This window comes from Rattus norvegicus, chromosome 7 (genome assembly GCF_021556685.1).
Source record: "Rattus norvegicus strain SHRSP/BbbUtx chromosome 7, alternate assembly SHRSP_T2T, whole genome shotgun sequence".
In the NCBI taxonomy this organism is placed as follows: Eukaryota; Metazoa; Chordata; class Mammalia; order Rodentia; family Muridae; genus Rattus; species Rattus norvegicus.
The window spans coordinates 120,391,320-120,418,523 of record NC_141540.1 but is presented as its reverse complement, the minus strand read 5'-3'; the positions used below and the strand labels follow the sequence as shown (position 1 = coordinate 120,418,523).

Below are 27,204 nucleotides of genomic sequence, written 5' to 3'. Positions count from 1 at the left end.
GACAAATAACAGGACAGGGGCTCCCAGGCATGGAGCCTTGGGTAGGAGGCATCCTGGGAAACTGGCTCATCCACACATGCCCACCAGTCTGCGCCCAGAGGGTAAATAATTGAGGGGCAGGTCACAGGAGCCTGCCTGCGTCACAGGATGCCTTCCCCACAGGGTCTGGTTACGCCCCAGATCACATTGTCATTCCCCCCTGGCTGGTGAATAATTAAGCAGCCACCTCCTCCCAGACTGCACTCCATCTGCAGGGGCCTACGCTCCAGCCTCCTCGCTGCCTGCCGCCTGTCCAGAGCACCGGGCCTGAGTACTCCCAGCCAGGTTATAGCCACCTGTCTCCTCAGTGCCAGCACCACTTCCATGGCCCCCGAAATGGACCAGTTCTATAGGTCCACCATGGCCATCTACAAGGTGAGCTCATGGACCACAGCCGGCAGTTCTCCTAGGCTGGCTTCGGGACAGAGGGAGAGCCCAGGCTGAGCTAAAGTGTAGGTGTGGGGTTGGGGATCCTCGGGAATTAGATCCAAGAGCCTTCCTTCCCGATGCATGCTTTACACCCCCACACCCATGAGGTAGGAAGTAGCCAGCCTGTTGGATAGATGAGAAACTGAGCCCACAGAGGTTAAACAGTTTGCACAAGGTCACCAAGGGAAGAAGAGGTGCAGCCGGGATTGGAGTCAAGGCCCAGTTCGAGGTGTGGGGGTTACTTCCACTGCCCAGAGTGTCCCCTACCAGCTGACCACAGCCCAGGGTGGTAACCCAGCCACATGGTGGACCCCTGGGAGTCTTTTTGAGATGTGGGGTGACGTCAACAGGTATCTATTCTGGTGAGGCCTGGACACAGGACAGCTGAGCTGTGCCCAGTGGGGTGGCAGCAGATAGGTGGGCATGGTTCAACCAGTGAGGCCAAGAGAACTCCGAGGTGCACCATGTCAGAAGGGACCAAACCTCTCTGAGGCAGGTGTGCGACATAAGCTGGCTGTGAGGGACACCTGACTTAGGATTGGCTCCCTGAAGATATCTCTCAGGCCTCTGTAGGAAGGAGCCAGGATTCTGGTAACCCCAAGGGTTAGGGGGTCCTCACAGGGCCAGGAGCTTCTGTCCATCTGTTCTTCTTCCACCACCATGGTCGGCACCCCTTGTCCTCGGGTCCAGAGCATCATGGAGCAGTTTAATCCCGCCCTGGAGAATCTGGTGTACCTGGGTAACAACTACCTCCGGGCCTTTCATGGTGAGTCTACCCCGGTACTCAAGCCCTGCCCTCACGGGGGCTGTAGCCATAGCCCAGCATTCCTTACTAACTGCTGGGCTCACCCTCAGCCCCGGGTCCCACACCCCGCCCTTGCCCCACGCACGCCTAGAGCTGGAGATGCTGTCCACACGCCCGCCCCTCGCTGTGTATCCTTCCACTAGCTTTACAACATCAGATCTTCACACTCCTTCATGGGCACAACGACTCGCAGCTCTCCCACAGGAGACACATGGAAGGTCTTCCTCATCAGCAGACCGGGCAGGTGTCCCTTTATTCTCTGGCAGTATTGGACATCACCCAAGGGTTCCTCTCCCCGTTCCATCACCTCGGTGTCTCTTCTGCACAATCAGGGTAACCCAGATTGAGTACTAGGCCTGACCTTTGACCTCTCCTGCAGCTCTGTCTGAGGCAGCTGAGGTGTATTTCAGCGCCATCCAGAAGATTGGGGAGCAGGCCCTCCAGAGCTCCACATCACAGATTCTGGGTGAGGTGACTGCCCCCCCCCCCAAAGCCTCCCACTCCTGTCCCAGGTCTAGGCCCTTCTCTTGGGTTTTACTGTTTTATTTTTGTTATTCTGTTTTTCCAGACAGGGTTTCTCTGTGTAGCCCTGGCTATCCTGGACCTCACTTGGTAGACCAGGCTGGGCCCACACTCAGAGATCTGCCTGACTCTGCCTCCTGAGTGCTGGGATTAAAGGCATGGGCCACCCCCACCAGCTTCCTGTGTTCTTATTGTCTCCTCAGACCTAGGGCCTGTGTGGCCCACTGTAGGGTTTACTACGACTTCCTACTGTCTATACCTCCTCCCTAAAGCCTCTACCTCAGCCTGTGGCCAGTGCTAGGAGCCCCATCTCTGCTGCTTGTACACCAGCTCTTCCCTACCCCTTCCTGTAGACCAGAGTCACCAAGTCAGAGAACCATATGGGAAATCCTTGGACTTTGGTCTCCAATCTAGCTGGGAATGTCCCAAGCTGGCTGGCTTCTGCCCAGAGGAAAGCAGGTGGAGCAGGCTCTCCATACTAAAGGGAACCCCTCTTGCTTCCAGGGGAGATCTTGGTTCAGATGTCAGACACTCAGCGGCACTTGAACTCAGACCTGGAAGTGGTGGTGAGTATCAGGCCCCGGGGCCAGAATCACTCAAGCAGATGGGCCGCAGTTCAAGAAAGAAGGCCCAGGGGCTGGGAGATCAGATCAGGAGGTAAAGTGCTTGCTCTGTAAGCACAGGGGCCTGTGGTCAGATCCCCAGCACTGATGCAGAAATCCAGGCATGGTGGCACATGCCCACAACCTCAGCTCTGGGGCCACAGAGAAGGGAGGGTCCTAGGCTTGCGGGCCAGATAGTCCTGTGAATCAGTGAGCTGCAAGTCAGTGAGAGACCCTGTCTTGAACAAAGACCCTGTAGCTTTCACATATGTAAACACACACATGTACACACACATGTGTACCTACACATGCATCATGCATATGAGAGAGAGAGAGAGAGAGTGAGAGAGAGAGAGAGAAGAGACACCAGCTCACTCTCTCAGACCCACATCGAGGGGAACCTCTTGGGCTTCACTGGCCTTGGTAACATGGAAACAGGTTGACCTGATGAGGCCTCAGCAGGCCTAGCTGCTGCCACCTTTTCTGTCCCATTTTGTCCAAGAGCCGAGGCTCAGGGTTCAGGCATCATTGCCCACCATTCTACAATGAGTGGGGAAGCTAAGGGGACCAAGGTCCATTACAGCAGGCCCAGGGCACTGCCCCTCCCCACCCCAACTCCTCCCATCTCCCTAGTTGCAGCCCCTGGGATCTGAAGGCCACTATAAGCACAAGAGCAACCACACCTTCATTGCCATTGGGAGCCAATGCAGGTGCCTCAGCAAAGGCCTCAGGTTGGCACACCCAGCGGTCCTGTCCACACCCCGGGTCCCAGCCCTGCTCCCTGAGCAGCTGGCCCTTAGCAGGTGTGGTCATGGGCTGCCATCCTGCTGTTCTCATGGCCCCAGGGCTCCCCAGCCCTTCCTCCCACAGTCTGGCACAGGTGTCCCTGACCCCCAACCCCCAACTCAGCCTCCACCTCCACCCCCACCCCCACCTCAGCTTCTGGTCACCAGCAGATGCTTCTGTTTGCTCCCAGCACATGAGATTGAAGACAGGAAGCTATTCAGGCTCGGAACCTGGCTCCACCACTCACTGGCTTTGCAACCCTTGGACTCTGGACCTCAGTTTACCTATCTAAAAAGAAAAAATGGAGGGGCTGGGGATTTAGCTCAGTGGTAGAGCGCTTACCTAGGAAGCGCAAGGCCCTGGGTTCGGTCCCCAGCTCCGAAAAAAAAAAGAACCAAAAAAAAAAAAAAAAAAAAAAAAGAAAAAATGGAGAGAACAATATTCCCTTGGTAGAACTCTCGGGGGTGGGGGGATGTGTGGAGCGAATCAATACGTTGAAGCAGTTTACTAGGGCTGGGGATGTAACTAGGTTGGTAGAAAGGCCTTGTCTAGCACACAGGAGACCCTGGGTTCGATCCCAGTGCTGCCTAAGATAGGCTTGTCAGCCTAAACCTGACTCCTAGCACTGAGGAAGCAGAGGCAGAAGGACCAGAAATTTGAGGTCATCCTCAGCTGCAAGTTTGGGGCTACCCTGGGCTACATGAGACACTCTTAAGGAACCATTTTCTGGAAGGCTGAGCTCTGGGTTCCTGAGCTGGGCTAATGAAATTTTAACTTGCCAGTGCCTGCTCCTCTCTGATCCAGGACCAGCAAGGCTGGGGTGTGTCCTCTCTGCTCTGTAGCTCCAGGTCCGGTAGAGGCTCTAGGCAGGGCTTCCTCAGATGTGGAAGAGAACAAGGCTGGATGGATGGAGAGCTTCCCAGAGTGTGTAGCAGCAGGAAGAAGCAGACCATAGCCCCAGGGCAGGCAGGGTGAAGAGATGGGCATAGCCTGGTGATGAAGGGACCTCAGAAGACTCAGATGGGAATTTTGACGGACAGTTCCTGCTTTCCATCTTAAGAGGGGCTGGAAGTTAGGGTGCTCTCCCTGACACAGAGACTGGCTTTTCCGATGGAAATATATATGGTGCTACACATGACAAACACTACTGACACCAGGACTTCACAGATACTTGGTGGCACAGTACCAAGCCCCTAGCACCTTCTTGAACTTGGTTGTTGGTTATGGAACTTGGCTCTCTGTGCTCCTGTGTTCACTTGGGCTGGGCAGGGACAAATGTCACCCAGGCCCACTCTGTAAGGAGAGCTGCCTCTCCAGGCACCAACATCTTGGCTGTGACAACTAGACAGGGCCCCCAGCCAGAGCTACACCAAGTAGAACAGCACCACGGGCTCTTCCTTTGGTTCTCTGGTCCATACAGACTCCTGCCTGGTGCTGTTGGGAATGGCTGAGATAACGACAGAAACCTCACCTTTCCACAGAGGGGCCAGACCAAGCTAATGGCCAGCGACCATGTGTCCCCACAGTAAATTGAAACTTTGCCATGGAGCAAAAGATAAAAGGACAGGGATGTTTGGGGGTTGCAAGCACAAGCCATACCCAGGAAAGGGCTGCTGAGGCAGGCCTTGGGGAACTGGGGATGTCCCCCTGGGATAGGGACACCGGCTGCAGCAGGCAGCAGGCAGCAAGACCAGCAGAAGATGACCCAGTAACAGGGCCACAGGTGGTCATTGGTTTCTGAGAGTGGCACTATTAGCAGCTTTTTGAGTGAAGAAAACTCTTGCTTAAATTAAAGGAAAAAAAAAAAACCTTTTCCAAATAGAATTAAAAATAAAAAAAGCAGCTCTCACTAAGCATGCTAGCACTGAGTGTCTCATGAGGGGGGTGACAACAGGATGGCCCAGCCAAGCCTCTCAAGTCTAGAACTCGGCCTCTCCTCCCCCACCCCAGCTCCGGGCAGTTCCTCTGCTGTTGCCATAGAGAGCCGTCTGATGTGGGCACTGGGAACACAACTCAGGTCCTCTGCAAGAGCAGTGTGTGTTCATAAAGACTGAGCCACCTCTCCAGCCCTAATCAGATCCCTTGGAGCTGGAGTGAGCGGTGGTTGTGAGTCACCCCACATGGATGCTAGGAACCAAACTCTTAGCAAACTCACCGAGATCAGGGAGCATTCCTCCACCGCCTCGGCTGTCAGGGTCAGCGGCCTCCTGTGGATAGTTCAGTCCTGAGCAGTGGTTATCTCTGTGAGCAGTGGTTATCTCTGTGGAAGATCTTTAGCCAGGGAGGGCTGGACCTCCTGCTCCTGTGTGTGCCCTTTAGACTGAATCCTGGGAGTTTGTCGGCTCCCATGCTGTGCAGTGGGTCCAGGCACTCTGGCCTGACCCCTTCCTTCCATCGCTGCTATAGAGGTGGGAGTCAGTGCTGTCTCCCCGTAGCCCCACACTGCTTTGGGCTCTGATGTTTTTAGGTTTCAGGGCACACACGTGTACACGCAAACGCCTCTGTGTAGTGGAGCAAAGCCCAACTCACGTGTCTTCCCCTTAGTCTTTAAAACAGTTTCTTACTGAGGCTGGAGCTCACCAGTTCAGCTAGATCGGGCGGTAGTGAGCACCAGGCATCCTCCTGTCTCCAACCCCCACCTGTAGGGTTACAAGGACATGCCACTGTGCCCAATTTTATGTGTGTGCAGGGAATCGGAGCTCAGGCCCTCATAGTTAAGAGGCAGGCATGTTCCCTCTTAACCCACACCTGACATGCACTCTTTCTTTCTTTTTCTAAACTAACTTTGTTTTATTTTATGAGCATTGGTGTTTTGCCTGTATGTTTGTTCGAGTGAGCTGCCTTGTGGGTGCTGGAAACTGAACCCAGGTCCTCTGGAAGAGCAGCCACTGCTCCCAACCACAGAGCCATCCCTCCAGCCTCAGCTGTACTTTTAATTTTTTTTCTTACTTTATTTTATGCATATGAGCATTCTGCCTTCATGTGTGTCTGTATACTGTGTGTGCAATGCCCATGGAGCCCAGAAGAGGGCGTCTTTGGACCTGGAATTTTAGATAGTTTTGAGCCTCCGTGTGGATGCTGGGAACCGAACTCCGTTCCTTTGCAGGAGTAGTGAGTACTCTTATCTGCTGAGCCATCTCTCCATCCTCTTTCTTCTTCCTCGTCTTCTCTGATGTCTCTTGTTTTGTGTATAGTGATTCGTGGCCATCATGGTCACAAAAGGCCAGAGTGTGATGTCAGTGGCTCCCTCTGTTGCTGCCTTGTTATCTTGGGACCAGGTCTGTCTCTGAGCCACAAGCTTGCTGTTTTGGACAGGCTGCCTAGACTGTATGCTCGTGGAACCTGCCTCTCTCTACACCGCCCCCTGCACCCTTCCCCCAACCCCCGAGCAATTGCAGACACACACAGGAATTTGAAGTCAAGTCCTAGCATGTAGAGAGCGAGTGCCATCTCTCCAGCCCCATATAACTTCACGTTTATTTTTTAAATAATTTGCTTATTTTTATTTATTATGTGCATTGGTGTCTTGCGTGCATGGATGTCTGCATGAGGGTCTCAGATCCCATGGGACAGGGGTTAGCGACAGCCGTGAGCTGCCATGGCGGTGCTGGGAATTGAACCCAGGTTCTTTGGAAGAGCAGTCAGTGTTCTTAACCACTGAGCAACCTCTCTAGCCCTTCAAATTTATTTTTTAATTTTAAGTAGTTGCCTTGAGTAATGTTTTTGGAATTATTTTGCCTTTTTTTTTTTTTTGTATTGTTTCTTCAGAGACTCCCCTTATCTCCTTATCTGTATGTTAGACCTTCAAAGCCTGTCTTTAGTCTCTTCCTCTTGGGTAATGGATGTTTACTGGGTCTTTGTTTTTTTTTGTTGTTGTTGTTGTTGTTTGGGTTTTTTTCTTTTTTTTCGGAGCTGGGGACCGAACCCAGGGCCTTGTGCTTGCTAGGCAAGCGCTCTACCACTGAGCTAAATCCCCAACCCCTGTTGTTTTGTTTTTAAAGATTTATTTATTTATTATATGTGAGTACACTGTTTCTGTCCTCAGACACACCAGAAGAGGGCATCTGATCCCATTACAGATGGTTGCGAGCCACCATGTGGTTGCTGGGAATTGAACTCAGGACCTCTGGAAGAGCAGTCAGTGCTCTAACCACTGAGCCATCTCTCCAGCCCTTGTTTTGTTTAAACACTGTTTAATAACTAGAGTCAGACTAGGGCCACCAACACAGCCCCAGGCCACCCAGTTCCATGCTACTATTACGTGATCATTTGCTGCTTTATATTACCATATAATTTCGTGCGTCACGTGTACAGGTGCTTTATTCTGTCACAGACTCTGCTGTGTGAGCACCCACATTCTGTCTATCCAGCCCCGGAGTGCTAGGCGGTTTCCTTCCAGCTGACAGCTGTTAGCTCTGAGCTGTCAGGAAGAAAACCACTGAGAACTTGCGGACATCCTTTGTGGGCCTGCGCTCTCACTTCTGCTGGGCAGCTGGGAGTGAAATCTTCAGGTCAGGGTTCTGACATATGCTTAGTTTCGTGGGGAACACTGAAGGAAGGAGTGTCTGGGGTTTTAAGCTCTGACTCCCACCGTGGTGAGCCAGCACCGTTCTGCTCTGCCGACGGTGTTGTATTTTGCTTTGTCTTCCTGGGTATGGAATGCTACACACTGTGTGTGGCTTTGTTTGGTGCCCTGGATGGCTGTGACTGGGATGGGCTCGCTGGTCATCTGCCTGTCCTCTTCTGGGAGCGTCTGTTTAGCATTATTGTGAACTTGTTTTTTAAAGACAAGGTCTCACTATGTAGCCCTGGCTGTGCTAAGATTGCAGGAGAATACCAACATATCCGGCTATTAGGAGTTCTTCGTATAATCAAAGTAGGAGTCCTTTGCCAGGTGTTAGATACAGTGAGTACTTCTTCCCACTCTTTTCTTTTCTTTTCTTTTCTTTTCTTTTCTTTTTTCTTTTTTTTTTTTCCCGGAGCTGGGGACCGAACCCAGGGCCTTGTGCTTGCTAGGCAAGTGCTCTACCACTGAGCTAAATCCCCAACCCACTTCTTCCCACCCTTAGCTTGTCTGTCTGTCCTTTTCCCTTTTTTTTTTTTTAAGAATTATTTATTTTATGTGTATGAGTACACTGTCGCTGTCTTCAGACACACCAGAAGAGGTCATTGGATCCCATTACAGGTGGTTGTGAGCCACCATGTGGTTGCTGGGAATTGAACTCAGGACCTCTGGAAGAGCAGTCGGGTGCTCTTAACCACTGAGCCATCTCTCCAGCCCCAGTTCTTATTCTTTTTTTTTCTGGAGCTGGGGACTGAACCCAGGGCCTTGCGCTTGCTAGGCAAGCGCTCTACCACTGAGCTACCCCGGCTCTGACCCTCTTTCTGTCTCCTCTTCCACAGTGCTCTCTGGGCCTTAGCTGTAGGAGTTATTTTGTAGAGTAGCTGCTGGGACTGGGCTGCACAGCTCTGCATTGGGTGTGGTTTTCTGTGATGGTCTCTGTGGAAGAGGAGTGTCCTTGACGAGGGCTGAGGGCCACACTTACATGTGGGTATTAGGACAAATGTTTAGAGTATAGTTAGGGGTTATCCTGGCTGAGTAAAGTGGTGGCTGGAGATCCTCCTCCAAGATGGCTTCACTGGCTCTGAATAGTTGGCGAGATCTCGGTACCTGGCATGATTTTCCTCTTGTTGAGAGGTCTTAAGTCCACTTAAATAGCTGTTGGTCACCTGCAAGGTATGCATGCCACTGAGCCACTACTGATTATCTACAGTGACACGCTGGCCAATATCGTGCTTTATTGGTGTCACAGCTGAGTGTCTGTTCATTGTCCTTTATTTAGTGTGTATGGGTGTTTTGTCTTCATGGAAGCCAGAGGAAGGTGTCAGGTATCCTGAGACCAGAGTTAGAAATGTCTGTGAACCCCTATGTGGGTACTTGGAAATGAACCCAGGTACTATGGGAGAGCAACCAGTCCTCTACCACTGAGCCATCCTCCTGGCCCCTCCATTCACTGGGTCAGATGGTAGGACACCTTTACTCCCAGCACTCAGAAGGCAGAGGCACTCAGATCTCGGTGAGTTCAAGGCCAGCCTGGTCTACAGAGTGAGTTCCAAACCAGTCAGGATAGGTAGTATGATGCTGGATCACAAGGATTTACATACATACAGTAGTCTTTAGAAAATCATTTATTTTGTATGTGTGATTGCTTACCTATATGTGTACTTGTGGGCAATGCCTGTGCGGGCCAAAGGAGGGAGTCTCATCCCCTAGAACTCGAGTTCCAGATGAATGGGAACTACTATATTTATGCTAAGAACCACACAGGCACACATGCACACACACACACATGCACACACACATACACACACACACACACATATACACACACACTCACACACTCCACATACCACACACACATGCAAACACACATACCACATACACACATCATACACACACATATATACACACACACTACACACACACCACATACACTACATGCACACATACACATACACACACATACCACATGCACACATACCACACACATATACACACACACATGCACACACACATACATACACACACATATACACACACACCCCACACACACTCACACCTCACACACTCCACACACCACACACACATGCAAACACACATACCACATACACACATCATACACACACATATATACACACACACTACACACACACCACATACACTACATGCACACGTACACATACACACACATACCACATGCACACATACCACACACATATACACACACACATACATACACACACACCACACATACCACATGCACACATACCACACACACATCATACACACACACACTACACGCACACACATACACACACACATACCACATGCACACACACCATGGATAAGCAGATATCCCAACACCATTGGAAAAGTTTCCTTCAGCCATCTTGGCTGGAAACTGACCAGTGGCACATGGTTTGGGCTCTTGCTCTGGTCTATAGTGGTACATGGGGGCCATGTCTGTCCCTTGCTCTGTTCCTTGCTGACGTTCTGTCTGTAGGACTGTTCCAAATCGACCCAACCATGTAGCTGACATGAGCACCAAGAGCAGGTGGGCTAAGAACTTGGTTTCTCTTTGTTGAAATCATTTGCTTGCCAAGACCTTTCCCATTTATTTAGAAATCATGGAGTCAGCTTGTCAGTTTCTTCAGGAAAGCCTACTGGAATTTAACAGGGATAGCTTTGGGGGTCACCTTAACCATGTATCTTCAGATCACCCCTAGGCTCGAGCCCTCCTTTAGTTTTCTAAGTAATGTTGTATTATTTTTCAGCCTAGCTGTGTTACACATCCTAGGATAGGTGAGTTCCTGCTTATCAGATGATCTGAAGTCTTCATGGGTTGTGGGCATGGTATATGGATGTGTGCATAGTTGTGGAAGTCAGAGGACAACCTCAGGTCTCGGTCCTTGCCTTCTACCTTATTTGAGATGTGTCTTTTTTGTTGTTCTACACCAGGCTAACTGGTCTGTGAGCTTCCAGGAATTCTCCCGTCTCTCCCTTCCCTCTAGCCAAGGACCGCTGGGATTCCCTGTGCTACTCCATACTGCTTTACATGGGTTCTAAGGATTCGACTCAGGTCCTCAGACTTGCACAGCAAGAGCTTCACCCACTGAGCCATCCCCACAGCCCTATTTGATGCATTTGAAGTCATTGTAAACTGCATTACCAACTCCATTTTCCAACTGTTCCTTGATCAGCAGGGCGAAGTGGTGCATACCTGTAATCATAACACCCCAGAAGCTAAGGCAGGAGAATTTTGAGTTCAATGATAGCCTGGGAAACATAGCAAGACCCCGTCTCGAAAATCAACCTCAGTGGTTTATTGCTTGGTTTATATTCCAATAGGATGCGTGTGACTGTCATACTAAGATCTTTAGTACAGGGAAGGACAGAAGCAGAAGACAGCAGGGGACAGTTGCAATCCCTTGGGGAGGGGTGATGTGGTCGGGGAAGGGGTGACTGGGCGGTGGCTGGTGCTTGGGAGAGAACAGACTGAAGAGAGAGCCGTCGGGATTCTCTGAAAGGTGAGGGCAGATGTGAGAGGGAGCAGTTGAGGTCGATGACCAGCTGACCAACTAGACCAGCGGTTCTCGTCCTTCCCATTGCTGCGACCCTTCAATGCAGTTCCTCATGTTGTGGTGACCCCCGCAACCATAAAATCACTTAGTTGCCATTTCATAACTGTCGTTTTCCCGCTGCTATGAATCATAATGTAAATATCTGATATATAGAATATTTAATGGGCGACCCTGAAGGGGTCACAACCCACAGGTTAAGAACTGCTGACCTTGACCAACAGGGGTGCTGGCAGTGGAGGTGCTTGTTAGCATGGACTATGAGGGCTAGAAAGTCAGTCCTGCTGAGATGCGGTCTGAGCTGTGTGTCTGGGAATTTTCAAAAGTCACTTCCCGAGGTGCAGCAGAAGCAGAGCCCCACAGCCTACACTTCCGGAGTCAGGAGGCCACTTTACCAGGAAGAGGAAGAAGACTAAGCAGAGCTGAGGGGAGGCATCTGAGGGAAAGCGAGTGTCAGTTGTGTGGAATGATGAGTCCCCAGACTGACACGGAATGTGTTGCGGGGTCACTGTCATTGGAGGATTGAGAAAGCATGCTGTTGGGGTGGTGGCTGAGCCGGGACACAGAAGGGCATGAGGTAGGCTTGTTCCATTGAGGGAGGCAGCTTTCAAAAGGCGCCATGGGGTTGGGGATTTAGCTCAGTGGTAGAGCACTTGCCTAGCAAGCGCAAGGCCCTGGGTTCGGTCCCCAGCTCCGAAAAAAAGAATAAAAAAAAAAAAGGCGCCTTATCAAGCTGAGGATGCACCTCAGGGGTAGAGCCAGCTTAGCACGTGCCAGGCTCTGGGTTTGACGCCCAGCACTGTGAAGAAAGGCAGGGCAGCTCCTGACTTCGATGACAAGAGTCTCCATGAACTGCTGGTCCTCACAGGGCTTCGTTGCTGGGCAGCTGGCCTCAGTTTCCTGTGCCTTTCTCTGAGGACTTTACAGGGTTCTCTTATGCCATGAGTGTGCCCTGAGAAGGAATCCCTCAGCCTGCCCTGGAAGGGGAAATGGTGATTCTGTGTGTGTGTGTGTGTGTGTGTGTGTGTGTGTGTGTGTGTGTGTCTGTGTCTCTCTGTGTCTGTCTCTGTCTGTCTCTGTCTCTTTCTCTGTCTCTCTCTGTCTGTCTGTCTCTCTCTCTCTCTGTGTCTCTCTCTGTCTCTGTCTCTCTGTCTCTCTGTGTCTCTGTGTCTCTCTCTGTGTCTGTCTCTGTCTCTCTCTCTCTCTGTGTCTCTCTCTGTCTCTGTCTCTGTTTCTGTCTCTCTCTCTGTGTGTGTCTCTGTGTCTCTCTCTGTGTCTCTCTCTGTGTCTCTCTCTGTCTCTGTCTCTGTCTCTCTCTCTGTGTCTCTGTGTCTGTCTCTGTCTCTGTCTCTCTCTCTCTCTGTGTATGTGTGTGTGTGTGTGTGTGTGTGTGTGTGTGTGTGTGTGGTGTGTCCCAAGCCACCTGCTGATGACAGGTAGTTCTGTATCGAGCACCTTTGCTTCAGCTCAGTCTCTTTGAAGGACCACTTCAGCCTGAGGGAGACTTTCCTGCACCCTGTGGCACTTGACCCCCATCTGATGAGTTAGCCCATGTCTTCTGTGCCTTTGGGAGGGGTTGATCTCCGGATCTATTGTCCTCGTCCATGGCATTTGTGCCTCGGTTCATGCAGGACAGAAAACAGAGAGCTACACTGCCCTCCACAGATTCTAAGACGTGAGAACACAGGCAAAGCCCACATAAGCAGTGAAGAAAATAGACTCAGCTTTGCCGCTGCACTGAGGGCCTCACAGGCTGTACTTGAGGGACATGCTAAGGGACTTCTGCAGCCAGACTGTCAGGGCAAGCTGCTCTGTTCCCACTCATGCCCACTTGTGAAGCTCTATGGCTTCCTGTGTCACGGTCTCCACAGGCAAGCTCTCCCAGTTAAAGTGTCCTAAGCATGGCCAGTTTGTTAGTTTGGTACATTTAAAATATTCCGTGACTTTCCACAGGGTTCAAAGCTATTTCTACATTTCTTTTTTTTTTTTTTTTTTGGTAGCTTATCCTTCTCTCTTTTTTTTTAATATTTTATTTATTTATTATATATGAGTACATTGTAGCTGTCTTCAGACACACCAGAAGAGGGCATCAGATTTCATTACAGATGGTTGTGAGCCACCATGTGGTTGCTGGGATTTGAACTCAGGACCTCGGGAAGAACACTCGGTGCTCTTAACCTCTGAGCCATCTCTCCAGCCCTATTTCTACATTTCTACCATTCACTGTCTTTACTGATGCTGTCGTCACAGAGTGGCCTTGGTTTCAGGGTCTGCCCAACCCCATACCTTCCCTAAGCCCTGAGGTTTCTATTGGGCTGGTTGTGCTGAGGATAGGGGTGTGTAGGAACACAGATGTGTCTGTCCAGAAACCCTAGAGTGTCTCTTTGGTGTGAGTCAGGGTCAGGAGGAGAGCAGGGTGGATAAAGATGTTAGGTGTAAGGCGCTCTCCACCTGACCAGTAGTCCCGCCCGCAGGAACACTCGCCTGAGGTTCTAGAATGATCCACAGTTCTATTTCTTGTTCTTTTTTTTTTTAAAGATTTATTCATTTATTATATATAAACACACTGTAACTGTCTTCAGACACACCAGAAGAGGGCATCGGATCTCTTTACAGATGGTTGTGAGCCACCATGTGGTTGCTGGGAATTGAACTCAGGACCTCTGGAAGAGCAGTCAGTGCTCCTAACCACTGAGCCATCTCTCCAGCCCCCTATTTCTTGTTCTTATAAGCATTCCCCAGGCACAGGCTGGAGGGGGTAGGTGTGGTTCAAGGGCTAAACTGGTACAAAAGGGAACCTCAAGGCCCCCGGTAGACCAGCCACGACAAGTTGTTGGGAGCAACCATAAAGAACCTTTAGCTTGTTCCAATATGCTAACTCTCTGCATGTGGGGACGTTCCCAGCATCCCTTTTCCATGTGGTATCTTAGCCCCAGGGAAAGGGTCCAGCAGGAAGCCTCACACAGGGGAAGGAAGGATACAGGAAAGTCATGCACAGCTGTCAGAGTGAGCGTGGCAGAGGGACGGGGGTAATCTGGTTCCCACAGACTCCTCCCCGGCATCATGAAGCCTCAGGGAAGCTGATAGAAGGTATAGGGACGTGCCAGGACCTTACCCAGCCCACAGCATCAGAACTCTTCAGACAGAGCAGCCCTAGGGAAGCTGAGGCCCAGAGTGGCATAGCAACTAGCTCAAAGTCACAAAGCAAATTGGAAGCAGAAGGAAAGCAACTCATATATAAATATGTATATATATTATATATATATGTGTATATATAATTTGGATTCTTTTTTTTTTTCTTTTTGAGATGGGCAACACTGTGATAACAAGAAAACTGTTGGGGTCTGGGTCAAAGGGCACCCTGGTCACCCATCCTGTGCTCCACTCAGGTACAGACATTCCATGGAGACCTGCTTCAGCACATGGAGAAGAACACCAAGCTGGACATGCAGTTCATCAAAGTAAGTCTGTCCCTCTACCCCAGCCCCTCCCAGGCAGGACACACACACCCCTTGCAACAGAGGGCCACACAGCCAAGCATCTACCTGCTCCGGGTTATACATAGTACCATCCGGGCTGCTTAGTTTTTCCCTGTCCATTTCTGAGACAAGGTTTCTCTGTAGCCCCGACTGTTCTTTTTTTTTTTTTTTTTTTTTTTCGGAGCTGGGGACCGAACCCAGGGCCTTGCGCTTGTTAGGCAAGCGCTCTACCACTGAGCTAAGTCCCCAAGCCCGAGCCCTGACTTTTTTAATGTGGGGCTCCCCTGTGTGTCTCTGCCCTACCCCAGGATAGCTGTCAGCACTACGAGATTGAGTATCGCCACCGAGCGGCCAACCTGGAGAAGTGCATGTCTGAGCTATGGCGCATGGAACGCAAGAGAGACAAGAACGCACGGGAGATGAAGGTATGAAAGTGTGAGGGGCTGGGGACAGGTCTCTGGGGAAACCTAGGACCCTTGCGAGCTGCTCCACCCAAAATAAGCACAGTTGTGAGGAGCACAGCTGGTCACCAATGGCCACCCTCAGCAGGCTTCCCTTCCTCAGCCTTACTGAGAAGATGGGACCATTGGCCCCGCTGAGCTTGAACAGGTAGCAAAAAAGGTTCCACCCGCAGCGTGCCTAGAAAGAAGCATTCAGTTCCTGCCAAGGTCACTCCCAGCTTCCATCCCGGCCTCTGTCTCTGGGATCCAAACCGAAGATTCAACCTCCGCTTCCTTTAGAGCTTTTTAATGCGCTCCAGTCTCCCCCTCCCGAATCCCGCTTCAAGGAGAGCATCACTCATCCTCCCATTCCTGTTTCCATAAACCGTCCGTCCTCTCTATGGCAACCTCTGCAAGCCCCTGTGCAGGTTACCAGACTGCCATGGTACCCAGGCCAGTGGGTCACAGGGTGAATGCAAACCGCGCGTTCAGGGGAGGGCTGGAGAAGGGACATCTGAGTCCGAAGGGCTCAGGCCCCCAGCCAGAATCTTCTCCTCCTGCCCCCAGGAGAGTGTGAACCGGCTGCACGCACAGATGCAGGCCTTCGTGTCCGAAAGCAAGCGCGCAGCGGAACTGGAAGAGAAGCGGCGCTACCGCTTCCTGGCTGAGAAGCACCTGCTGCTGTCCAACACCTTCCTGCAGTTCTTGGGCCGGGTGAGTGGGGCTGGGGAGAGCAAGCCACGCCCTCCCGAGTCAGTTGTACGGCGGAAGCGGGATGCTCCTTTCTACCCCTTTGCTTTCTTTATGGAGTGGAAATGAATCTCGCAACACTGTTTCTGTGTTCATTTGCATGTATTCTTAATTCATGATTTGCTTGGCATCATACACATATTTATGCATTCAAATACAAGTCCTTTATTTAATTAGGTCAGAGGAAAACTCTGTGAAATTGGTTCTCCCTTTCAACTTTTTTTTCTTTTTTCTTTTTTCTTTTCTTTTTTTTTGGAGCTGGGGACCGAATCCAGGGCCTTGCGCTTGCTAGGCAAGCGCTCTACCACTGAGCTAAATCTCCAACCCCTCCCTTTCAACTTTTATTGGCTTCCAGGAATCCAACTCAGATCCTTAGGCCTTTGCCTCAATCTCCTTTAAAAGGGTCATTTTGCTGTCCCCCATTTAAAAAAGTCTGGAATGCATTTGCCCACCCTCTTTATATTCAGTGATAGGTTTGTTCAATAATTAGACATTAATTTTGTTGTCTAAGCGAACTCTTTGAAGCTTTGCGCCGTCCGCAGAACAGTTCGATTTTCTCAATTCTGTTGGATTTCTAATACGTTTGATTTCTGTATTTACTTATCATGTTGTTTTGTGCATTGGGGCTTCGGACTATTGGACCTTTTCCATAAATATCATCTTTTTTCTGCTTGATAGTTCTTAGTCTGGGTTTATGCTTTTAATCGTGCTGTGATTTTAACACTGTTCTTGTTTCTCTTTATGTATGAATTTCTGTTAACAACATATGGACTCGGTTCTGGCTTTGGACCGGTTTGACAATCTGTGATTATATTGTTGTTGTTGTTGTTGTTACCTCTTCCTTCTTTCTTTTCTCCTTTCCTTTTCCTTCTTTCTGGCCTTCCTCCTCTTTTTTCCTTCTGGCAGGGTCTCATCCAGCCCACATTGGCTTCTAACTCACTGAGTAGTTAGAGTTGAGCTTTGACCTCTGACCCTCCTACCTCTATCTCCAAGTGTTGGGGTGACAGGCATGCTCCACTATACATAGGGTCATGCGGTGCTAGGGACTGAGCCCAGGCAGGGCTGTCTTCATTCATGCAGACAGAGACTACCGAGATGGATACCAGTAACTCCTAAATCGGAATTCCACTGCCCCCGTTCAAGCTGATGCCTGCTACATCTAGGGTGGGGGTTCTCAACCTGTGGGTCATGACCCCTTTGAGGTTGACTGATCTTTTCACAGGGGTCGCCTAAGACAATTGGAAAATGTAGATATTTATGTACATTGTGATTCCTAGCAGTAGCAAAATTACAGTTATGAAGTAACAGCAAAAATAACTTTATGTCTGGGGATCACCACATTATAAGGAACCGTATTAATGGGTTACATCATTAGAAAGGTTGAGAACCACTGGTCTGGGATGTACCTTCCAGTTGACCTGAACTGACTGTGCACCGTGCTTGTCCTTCTCTCCCTCACCCGTCATTCTTGTCAGCCGGGTTGAGTCACCGTATGGTCCTCGTGCTGCCCTCTCTGTCATTTCCACTGTCAAGGATACATCACTTCTTATATTCTCTCAAGGGATGCTATAGCCTTCCTCCCTGCTCCCCACAGATGACTGGCAGTTTTTAGTTAGATGTACAGTACACACCGTCACCACAATCATTTGTAGCACCCAGCCCAGTCCCCTGCTGCCACTCCCCAGCTGGTCCTCGCTCTGCATGATCCCTGATCACGTCCTGTCTCAGGAGAGTTGCCCATTTTGGGCTTTGATATCAAAGGAGTCATTGGATATGGGGCCTTTGTTACTGGCTTTCCTTTCCCTGCAGAATTGGCTCATATTGTCTGGATGTCCAATCCCCGCTGGACGCTGTGGGGAGAAGGCCGTTTGAAACATCCTTAATAGAGCCAGTGTGTGGCAGGTTTTCATTTCCCGTGGGTATTCAGCTATGGGACTGCCTGGCCCTATGATAATGTCACATTTAACCATTTGAGAAACTTCCAGATTCTTGTCCTAAGTGCTACACCTTTTCACCTGTCAATTGACAGTTTGTGCTCTCTATACCCTCCCCTGCCCCTTATTACAGCCATTTTTGCTTTTAGCCATTGTCTTAGGGTTTTATTGGTGTGAGCAGACACCATGACCACAGCAACTCTTATAAAGGACAACATTTAATTGAGGCTGGCTTACAGTTTCAGAGGCTCAGTCCATTGTCATCATGGCAGGAAGCAGGGCAGCATCCAGGCCAACATGGTGCTGCAGGAACCTAGGGTTCTACATCTTGATCCAAAGGCAGGAAGAGGGTCTCTTCTGTTCTGGGCAGAGTTTGAGCACTAGGAGCCCTCAAGCTCACCTACACAGTGACACACTTCCTCTAACAAGGCCACGTCTCCAGATAGTGCCACCTCCCATGGGCCATGCATATTCAAACCACCACAGCCATCCTCTGTGGCAGGAGGTGGCATCTGTGTGTCAGTTTGCATTTCCCCAAATGCTAAAAACAAGGTGTCGTTTCCCTGCTTGGTGGCCACTGCATTTCGCCTTTGGGAGGAAGTCGCTTTCTGCCTGTGTCTGGAACAGCTGACCTCCAACCTCCAACTACGTGCTGCTCAGGAGGGAGCTATGTGTGAATCAAACCAACATCCTCCGTGCACAGACAGCAGAAAGCCTGTCCTCTGTCCCACCTGGGATGTGGGACACCCAGATCTGACTCTTGGAGTGTCAGAAAAGTGAGGCAGAGAGGCAGACAGACTCACTTCCTCCTGACCCAAGGATATTATTCAACAGGTTCCAACTCTGGAAGGCTAAAGAGAATGGGAAGGGGTCACACTGATTTTCTATTCTTTTTTTTTTTTTTTTCTTTCTCTTTTTCGGAGCTGGGGACCGAACCCAGGGCCTTGCGCTCGCTAGGCAAGCGCTCTACCGCTGAGCTAAATCCCCAGCCCCCACACTGATTTTCTATGGGGGAGTGCTTCTTCCAGCTGGTGGGGAGGGGAGGGTCAAAGGTCTCAGGACTATGTTGTTAATGTCCCTTTCATATGGGATAGGGTTGATAGTTTTCCCCCATGAAGAATCCTGTGACCCTCCGAGTGGTGAAAGCTTGCAGTGTCTGTTGGAGGAGCTTGGTGAGACAGCTGTAAGGGCAGGGACCCAGGAGTAAAGTTAGCACAGGCACAGTGATTGGCTTGCAAGGTAGTAATCCATGGTCCCCAAGCAGTCAGGTGTCCTTCTGAAAGTATGGTCTAGTCTTTCTCTGTGTTTGACTCTTTCTGATCGTTGTTGAGCGTTCTCTCTATTGGTTCACACGAAAACAGCATCCTTCTGCTAGGAAGGCACAGACGCCTCCTTTCCGCACTCCTTAAGCATAGTCCTCTGTGGTTTTGGAGGACCGCTGGAGCCAGGGAATCTAGTTGATTTTGTTGGGTGATGATGCTTTGTTGTACCAGGCTCAGGTCTTCCTTCATCCGATAGGGTTGGCCCTGTCGTATCATTGATGGCCCTCTAGGAGTACAGGAGTAGCCTGAGGCTTGTCTTTCTCCTGCTCTTATAGATAAGATATTGATAAACGTTATCCCCTGGGAGAACATCCAAGCCTAGTTTGAGGAAGACAGTGGCACATCGCCCTTCAGGGTAGCAACTGTTCAGTGCCATCCCGACAGGCAAAACAAGTCCTGTTTGATGCCCTTACCATAGGAACCAATTGGGTACAATTTGCTTCTGGTTGTGCACAACCTCACTGATATAAGCTAGGCGGGAGTCATCTATTGGGAGGTTGGTTTGCATTAGGGTGGGTATGACTGCCTGGTATGTGTCATTTGGCTGGCTCTCAGACAGGTTCAGAAACCCTTCCCCAGCTCTGGGTCAGCCATGGACAGCGAGGCATGGCTGACCTGGATCATTTTTTATGAGATGGATGTTGGGGTTAAAGAAGCAGTGACTGTGATTGTGGGGTCCCCATCCCGGGAGTGAGTTGGCAGGCTGGGGCGCTCAGGGTCTAACTTGTTTGTGCTCACAGAAGCAGAAATGTTTTTGGCCTTTAGAGACAACTCTAAGTATGGAGGGGACATTTATCCCAATCGGAAATTGTTATAGAGGTATTGTGTTTTGTTTGTTTTGTTTTGTTTTTTGTTTTTTGTTTTTTTTTTTTTTTTTTGGTTCTTTTTTTCGGAGCTGGGGACCGAACCCAGGGCCTTGCGCTTCCTAGGTAAGCGCTCTACCACTGAGCTAAATCCCCAGCCCCCTTGTTTTGTTTTTTGTAATGGTTAACTCACAAATCAATGTCAGTCTTTTGCCCCCCATCCAGGAAATGAATTGACTCTTTGTGCCTGTGTGCCCCTGCCTATGTCCCTAGACTAGCAAAATCAATGCAGTAAATGCCTGCACGACCACTGCTACGTTTCGTGAGGGACATGTCCTGTCTGGAGGCAGCCACAAGGCACGAGTCCAGGAGCAAAATGACATTTTTGCAGGGCTCTTCTTGAGGACATTTAGTCGTATCAGTCGGGGCCCTGTGAGCAAAGGGTTAGAAGAGAGGTAGAGCGTCTCAGAGCAAGAGTGAGGGCTATCTAGGGGGTTGGGGATTTAGCTCAGTGGTAGAGCGCTTGCCTAGGAAGCGCAAGGCCCTGGGTTCGGTCCCCAGCTCCGAAAAAAAAGAACCAAAAAAAAAAAAAAAAAAAAAAGAGTGAGGGCTATCTGAGGACATGGAGGGGCTCCTGGGGAGCAGTGTGGTGGGGTTGAGGGGTGGGCATGGCTCAGATACATGGTCGGGATCTAACAGGTAGGCATGGAGAAGCTGGATGAGGGCAGCATCGGGAAGGGACGGTGGCTGATGAGGATGTGAAGGGGCTGAGAAGTGAGGTTTTTGTTTGCCTTGGGGACAAGCAGTGCCGCTGTGACAAGTGCCTGGAGACAGAGTGTCTGGTAGCCATGTCTAATTGGAGCAATTGGCTATTGAAGTTATATGTCCCCCACGCTTTGGCAGAATAGTGCAAGGCCTTGTCCTTGTTAGCACTAAAAGAGACAGAGGGACCCTGTAGGTCTGGAGGTGCTCACAGAGGTATCTGGGCAAACATGCTTAAGTTTTTGGAAGAAGAGAAGGATTGGGAGGGGCAAGAGTGGCTTCATAAAGAGTTGCTGGAAATGCAGAGTGGGGTTCCGGGTGTAGGGTATATAGAAAAGAAAGCAGCAGAGGAGAGGGTGGAAGAGAGAGTGTGTGCGGGTTAGTGACCATGGAGACAGAGTGAACAATGGCCTAGTTGAGTTTCCAGGTCCTGGACCTCGTGCTAAGTGCCATTGGGCTTTAGTTAGTGGAGGTTAAAGGGGCTGCTTGCAGTAGTCACGTAAGGGTAGGCTTACAACCACAGCGAGTGGTGGGGGTGACAGGATATTGGTCCTGGACGACAAAGGCAGAGGGTCTCTCTAGGTTAGAAAGACAGGACCGTGATAGTTAGTTATTGAGGGATTTCAGGTGTCCCAGACTAGAGAGAGGATTGACGGAAGGCAAAATGGCTTTGGGTAGAGGTCTGGTTTTGGGTGGGGATGTTACCTGAGTGCAGGCTAAGGAGGAAAATGGTGAACATTCTCAGGGGAGAGAGGAATATGGAAGCCTTAAGCTTAGATGAGAGACCCTGGCCTAACAGTGAGAGTGGGTGTTGAGTCATCAGGGTAGGAGTGGGTAAGGGGTGTGTTGTCAAGCTGGCAGACGAAGTAAGGGGTACATGGTGGATTATGGGGAATGCCTGAGGCTCCTGCTATTGTTAGGTTAGTGGTTTGGGCTAGCCCATGCCACTTAGTGAGTAAGGAGACAGCGGCCTCTGTGTTCAATATGAAAGGGATCTTTCTACCAGCCGCTATACCATTCTCCTGAATTTAGACAAGCTGAGATCAGATTTGGTTGGAGGCCAAGAACTCAGGCCCCTCCATTTGACCAAGACATCGGAAGAAGAATCTTGACAGAAGTTGTGGGGAGGGCATCAGTTATGATCCAACCTAGAATCCATCTTCCAGTGGCCCCAGCCCAATGGCCAATTTGATTGCATCAAAAGCGAGGACCAGGGGGCTGACCCTGCTTCCTGGGGACAGTGGGTGGCGGCTTAGACTGGATTTTGTTGAGAGTTTCTACCAGGAATTGAAAGCTGGTATGGCATTTTCCGATTCTTTCCATGGTCTCCTTTTTCCTTTCAGCCTCATCCTCTTTGTTATTAAAAAACCTTAAAAGCCTGCCAAGGAGTTGGGGTCCCTTTTCAGGGGGAGCTGTGTATATTCTTAGATTCTTGCATGGCGTCTTCTCTGGTTTTGGAACTCCAGTTCCATTCTGTCTCTCCCTGGGTGCTGTTTAACAGGGCTGGGCAGGGCTTAGAAAAGTAAGTTCTTCCAGACCAGCTTTGGTGTTTTAGTCCTGGCCAAGGGCTCTCAAACATCAGGCAAGGCCTGATGTGCCAGCCACACCTGAAGCTCCTCTCTGAGAGCCTCCGCTAATTACGGGCTGCAGGGAAACATGGAGTCCACCCAGGCCTGCTGGACCAGCTGCTCCCACAACCCAGGGTCTGTGATCACTGCAGTGGGAGACTGCTCAGAATTTGCCAGCAGCAGCAGCTCCAGCTGCCAAGGAGAAATCCTTGAAAGGTGACCCTAGGAGGCACCTCTGCTGCTGTGAGACTGTCACCGATCTCTCTGACCCTCAGCATCTTCTGTAAGACTGAGGTAGTGATGGGACCACTTAAGAGACGCCAAAGAGGGGTTGGGGATTTAGCTCAGCGGTAGAGCGCTTGCCTAGGGAGCGCATGGCCCTGGGTTCGGTCCCCAGCTCCGGGGAAAAAAAAAAAAAAAAAAAAAAGAGACGTCAAGGAAATAAAGGCAGATGTCTTCATTGATTGATCTCTCTGCTTTATTAACGGGGCAGTCTTCTTGAAGCCAGAGCTCGACAGTCGTCAGGCTCATCTAACTAGCCACTTGGTCCGGAGACCCACATGCGGCTTAGACACTTTGCTTTGCTCAAACTTCCCACTTCGCCCCTTTTTATAGATAAAACATGCAGCTTGCTCAGTTTAGGACCCAGAGAGATGCGTGCATGTTGAAGGGCCATGGCCCCCTCTAAAGCCCAGAGCCTGACAGGCCCATGATTTTCATAGTTAGGAATGGGCCAGGGAAGGGTGGGCAAAACTCAGTGGGTGTGGTTCACCGCAACAGATCTGGGCTGCCCCAGCTGCCTCTGCAAGGCCTGGGGTGCGGGCCTTTTTCACCTGAAAGGCGGGCTCTGGAATAAGGGGTGGGGTGTCTTAAGGAATCCCCAAGATGTCACACATGCAGGGCCCCGGGGTCTGCGAGCCACACTTGACTCAGTGTCTCCCTCCAGGCCCGAGGGATGCTGCAGAACCGCGTGCTGCTATGGAAGGAGCAGTCAGAGGCCAGCCGCAGTCCGTCGCGTGCCCACTCCCCGGGGTTGCTGGGCCCCGCGCTGGGGCCGCCCTACCCCTCGGGCCGCCTGACGCCCACCCGGCTGGACATGGTGAGGCCCTGGCCGCCCCCGCCGCCCTTCGCGCCCCCGCCGCCCTTCTCTGGGCCCTGGGCGCCGCCGCCCTGCGCCTGGAGCCCGCCGCCCCCTGCGCTCCCGCTCTACGCCGCGCCCCTCGCGTCCTGGCGCCGGGGGGTCGCCTCTGCGCCCTTGTGGTGGCCCCACCGTGTCCCCAACCCTTACGCCGACGCCTGGGACTGGGGTTGGGGGCGGGGCTAGCGAGGCTCCGCCCCTCCCGCCCCACCCCCTGCCCTTTCCCCTCGCAGCCCCCGAGACCCCTGGGAGAGTACGGCTCCCCCCGCAGCCGGCACGGCTCCGGCTCCTACGGCCCCGAGCCCTCCGAGGCGAGGTCCGCGTCCCAATTGGAGCCAGACCGCCGATCGCTGCCCCGGACGCCGTCGGCCTGTGGGTACCTAGCACCCAAGGGTGCAAGGGGCGGGCTGGGAAGGGGCTGTGGGTTGGGCTTCAGCAGGAAGGTTGGAGGATAAACTGCTGGCAACTTCTACTCTCATCCCCGCAGCCTCGCTCTATGCTAGCAATACCCAGCGCTCCCGGTCTAATTCCTTCGGCGAGCGCCTGGGCGGCGGCGGCGCCAGGAGAGTCCGCGCCCTGGTCTCCCACTCGGAGGGTGCCAACCACACGCTGCTGCGCTTCTCGGCTGGAGACGTAGTTGAAGTGCTGGTGCCCGAGGCTCAGAACGGCTGGCTCTACGGCAAGCTGGAGGGCTCGTCCGCGTGAGTGGAGCCCCAGGGTCTGCGCTCCACTGAGGTTCCAGGCCTTCCCTTCTCCATCTTCTGCCCGCCTCAGTTTACTCAGCCGCTCCTAGAGCTGAGATGAGTCACATAGGAGGGCAGACAGGATGGATGGGCGGCGGGCTCTCAGAAGTGAGGGGCTCAGCAAAACCCCTGCCTTCATGCCTTCTGTGCGCCCCTCTGCGCCCTCCTGTGCCGGAGCTGGGATAGAGATGGAGGGAAAGACCCTCCCTGCAGACATTGAATAGCTCACAGCCCTGAAGAACTCACTCGGGCTTTTCTACACCTAATGTGAAGGCGGGAGAAGCAGACACCTCGGAGTCTACACACAACCTGGAGTACAGTGTGGGACTGGTGGCCCACTAAAGAGTATGCGGGGCTCTGGTTTCTGCAGGAGGGGACAGGGTGTGGCTCAGTCTGCAACTCTACTTCAATAGAGGCCAATACATGAACCCTGAAGGGCCAAGAGGTGACCACTGGGAACACTCCTACAGGAGTCTGGGAGTGGTGAACGATAAACAGACAGGTGGTGGAGGGCTGAGGCGGGGGTCGTGTGGGGTCCGGGTGGAAGTCGAGTAGAAGACAGAGAAAGCGGGTGGTAGGGACAGCATAGGATGCGGGTGTGACTATCTGTAGTACTAAGGGAGCATTGACTAGATAGGTGGTAGACTGATGGGTGACCAGTGCCCCAGTGGATATACTGGAGGAGATCCGTGGGTAGCCATCCAGGTGAGTTATGGGTGGGTGAGCAGAGGTGGGGCCTAAGAGAGGAAACATAGCTTCCAGTTAAGGGTAAAAGTCAAGACTCATTGCAACTGGTGCCATGCTGAGCCTGGCACAAAACCTACTTGGTTACTGTCCTACCCACCAGCAGGGTGGAGGTTAGGGCGAGTGTCTCCTCACTGGGCCTGGCTTGCATGTCAGTCACTTTTGGATGAGGAGTACTCATTGGAGAGTATTCTCCCAACATCTGCTGTCCATGAGCTTTCTGAAAGAGTAAGGAGTATCAAGACTGGTGGCTGGGGTCCCTCATCAACTGTGCAACCCCACTAGCCCAGACCCGCTCCAAACTGGTGCTGAGCACTGAGTCAGACAAATAGCCAGAGGCCCATGGCTGAGGGCGTCACTGGATGACCCTGGACAGCCTGCTGTCTTAGACTCCAACTCCTCCTCTCCCAGGTGCCTCAGTCCCTAGTGGGACATGACACTAAGTGCCACAGGTTCTGTTAGGCCCAGACTACTAGGAAAGCCACTGTGGCTCAGGGGGCCTTTGGTGTCTGTCCTACAGGAGTGGCTGGTTCCCTGAGGCCTATGTGAAACCTTTGGAGGAGATGCCAATGAATCCCATGAACCCTGTGGCCCCCATGAACTCCATGGCCCCCATGAGCCCAATGAATGAACTGCCTTCCAGGTACCTTAGTTGGTGGGGTGGGGTGGGGCCCCATGGGCATCCCCGCCTCTCCCCTCCAGGAGGACTATCTATGAGATAATCTAATGGGTCTCGGGAGGACTATGGCCCAGGTCTCCCATCTCTGAATGATGGCGTCTGTATAGCTCACTGTGCCTCCTGTCAGGGCCCCTTCACGGTCCCTGCTCCCCAGCCTCAGGCCCAGCAAGTGGGAGGGGGGCACCAGGCCTGCCTGCTTTCTCTGACTCAGGTCCTACCCCCTCCGGGGCAGCCACAGCCTTGATGACCTCTTGGACCGGCCAGGCAATCCCGCAGCATCATCAGACTACTGGGATAGTCAGTCCCGATCCCGGACCCCGAGCCGTGTCCCAAGCCGTGCCCCCAGCCCCGCACCCCCGCCCTTGCCCAACAGGCGCAGCAGTGTGGGCAGCATGGGGGCAGCCACCGACGTCAAGGTCAGCCCCACCTGTCCTCGGCCTGGCCAGACCTATGGAGTAGCCCAGCAAGGGAGACCTTGACCACTCCTCTCAGGGGGATGGGAGGGAAGTGGTGGTGAAGGAGTGGGCTGGGACCACGGGGTGGTAAGCCTCAGGCCATGGCACTGGGCAAAGCCTAGAGCTCTCTCAACTATGGCACCAGACTTTTGGCTGCACAGTGTTCTCAAATCTGGGCCTGCAGGGCCTCTACCTCCCAGTTCTGTGCTCTCCTGGGGTGAGTGGTGGGACCCATCTTCCCTTCGCCCCTGAACCTGCCCTCCCTTCGTGCAGAAACTTATGTCCTGGGAACAGAACCCCCCAGAGCTCTTTCCACGGTGAGTCCAGTGGGCAGGAGGCCAGACGGGAGCAGGTGACTCAAAGCAGTAGGGCGGCAAGAAGCAGCCGCCTGGCCAGCTGCCTGGCCACTCTCCCTAGGCCCTGAGCCAGTGGGGATCAGCCCCCTCACCCCAGCCTATCCCCCACAGGGGTACCAATCCCTTTGCCACCGTGAAGCTGCGTCCCACTGTCACCAACGACCGCTCAGCACCCCTCATCCGCTGAGGCGAAGCTCTCCACTGGGGCCTGAGGTGGCCCAGCACACCCACCCAGAGCTATTCCAGCCGACAGCAGCAGCAGTGGATCTGAGATGCCAGGCGCCAACCCAGGGGACCATTCTTACCCCTCTGCCCCAGCCCAGGATCTCTCTGAGGCTTGGGCTTGCAACATGGAGCAGGCAGAAGTGGGTGGAGGCACAAAGCAGCTGGTTGTTTCTGGGACCCAAAGACTCTTCCAGGGACCCAGCATCTTGCCTTCCATCTTCTTTCTGCCTGTGCCCCGATAGGAAGCACCCCTTCTCCCACCTCTGTCCCAGCTGCACCCCTGCTTAACTTTTGTAAACGATAAGAATAAAGGAAGTAGGCACAGTGAGAGTGGAGGTGTCTGATTTGGGGACAAAGTCTTGGAGGTGGGGATCCCCTGGTGTACTGGATGGTTGTGTGTGTCCACTTGACACAAGCTGGAGTTATCACAGAGAAAGGAGCCTCAGTTGTGGGAATGCCGCCATGAAACCCAGCTGTAAGGCAT

At 52.0% G+C, this 27,204-nt stretch overlaps 1 protein-coding gene across 11 annotated transcripts; it reads left to right on the top strand.

Annotated features, from left to right (window-relative positions):
• Nucleotides 1-213: 213 nt before the first annotated feature.
• Nucleotides 214-27,050, top strand: Baiap2l2 (BAR/IMD domain containing adaptor protein 2 like 2). 11 transcript variants are annotated; one of them, NM_001271220.1, is made up of 14 exons: nt 214-414; nt 1,159-1,234; nt 1,653-1,739; nt 2,300-2,361; nt 14,712-14,783; nt 15,110-15,226; nt 15,809-15,955; nt 23,327-23,479; nt 23,752-23,890; nt 24,006-24,219; nt 25,526-25,648; nt 25,896-26,100; nt 26,413-26,456; nt 26,607-27,045. In NM_001271220.1, the coding sequence occupies exons 1-14, from the start codon at nt 364-366 to the stop codon at nt 26,680-26,682; spliced, it is 1,566 nt and encodes a 521-aa protein (NP_001258149.1). In that variant the 5' UTR covers nt 214-363; the 3' UTR covers nt 26,683-27,045. The 11 variants fall into 11 exon arrangements, 7 of the variants coding, with proteins under 7 accessions (NP_001258149.1, XP_087415190.1, XP_087415193.1 ...); XR_015624382.1 differs by having other exon boundaries at nt 242-414; nt 24,006-24,706; nt 25,917-26,100; nt 26,607-27,050; XR_015624381.1 differs by having other exon boundaries at nt 242-414; nt 24,006-24,706; nt 26,607-27,050.
• The last annotated feature ends 154 nt before the right edge of the window (nt 27,051-27,204 follow it).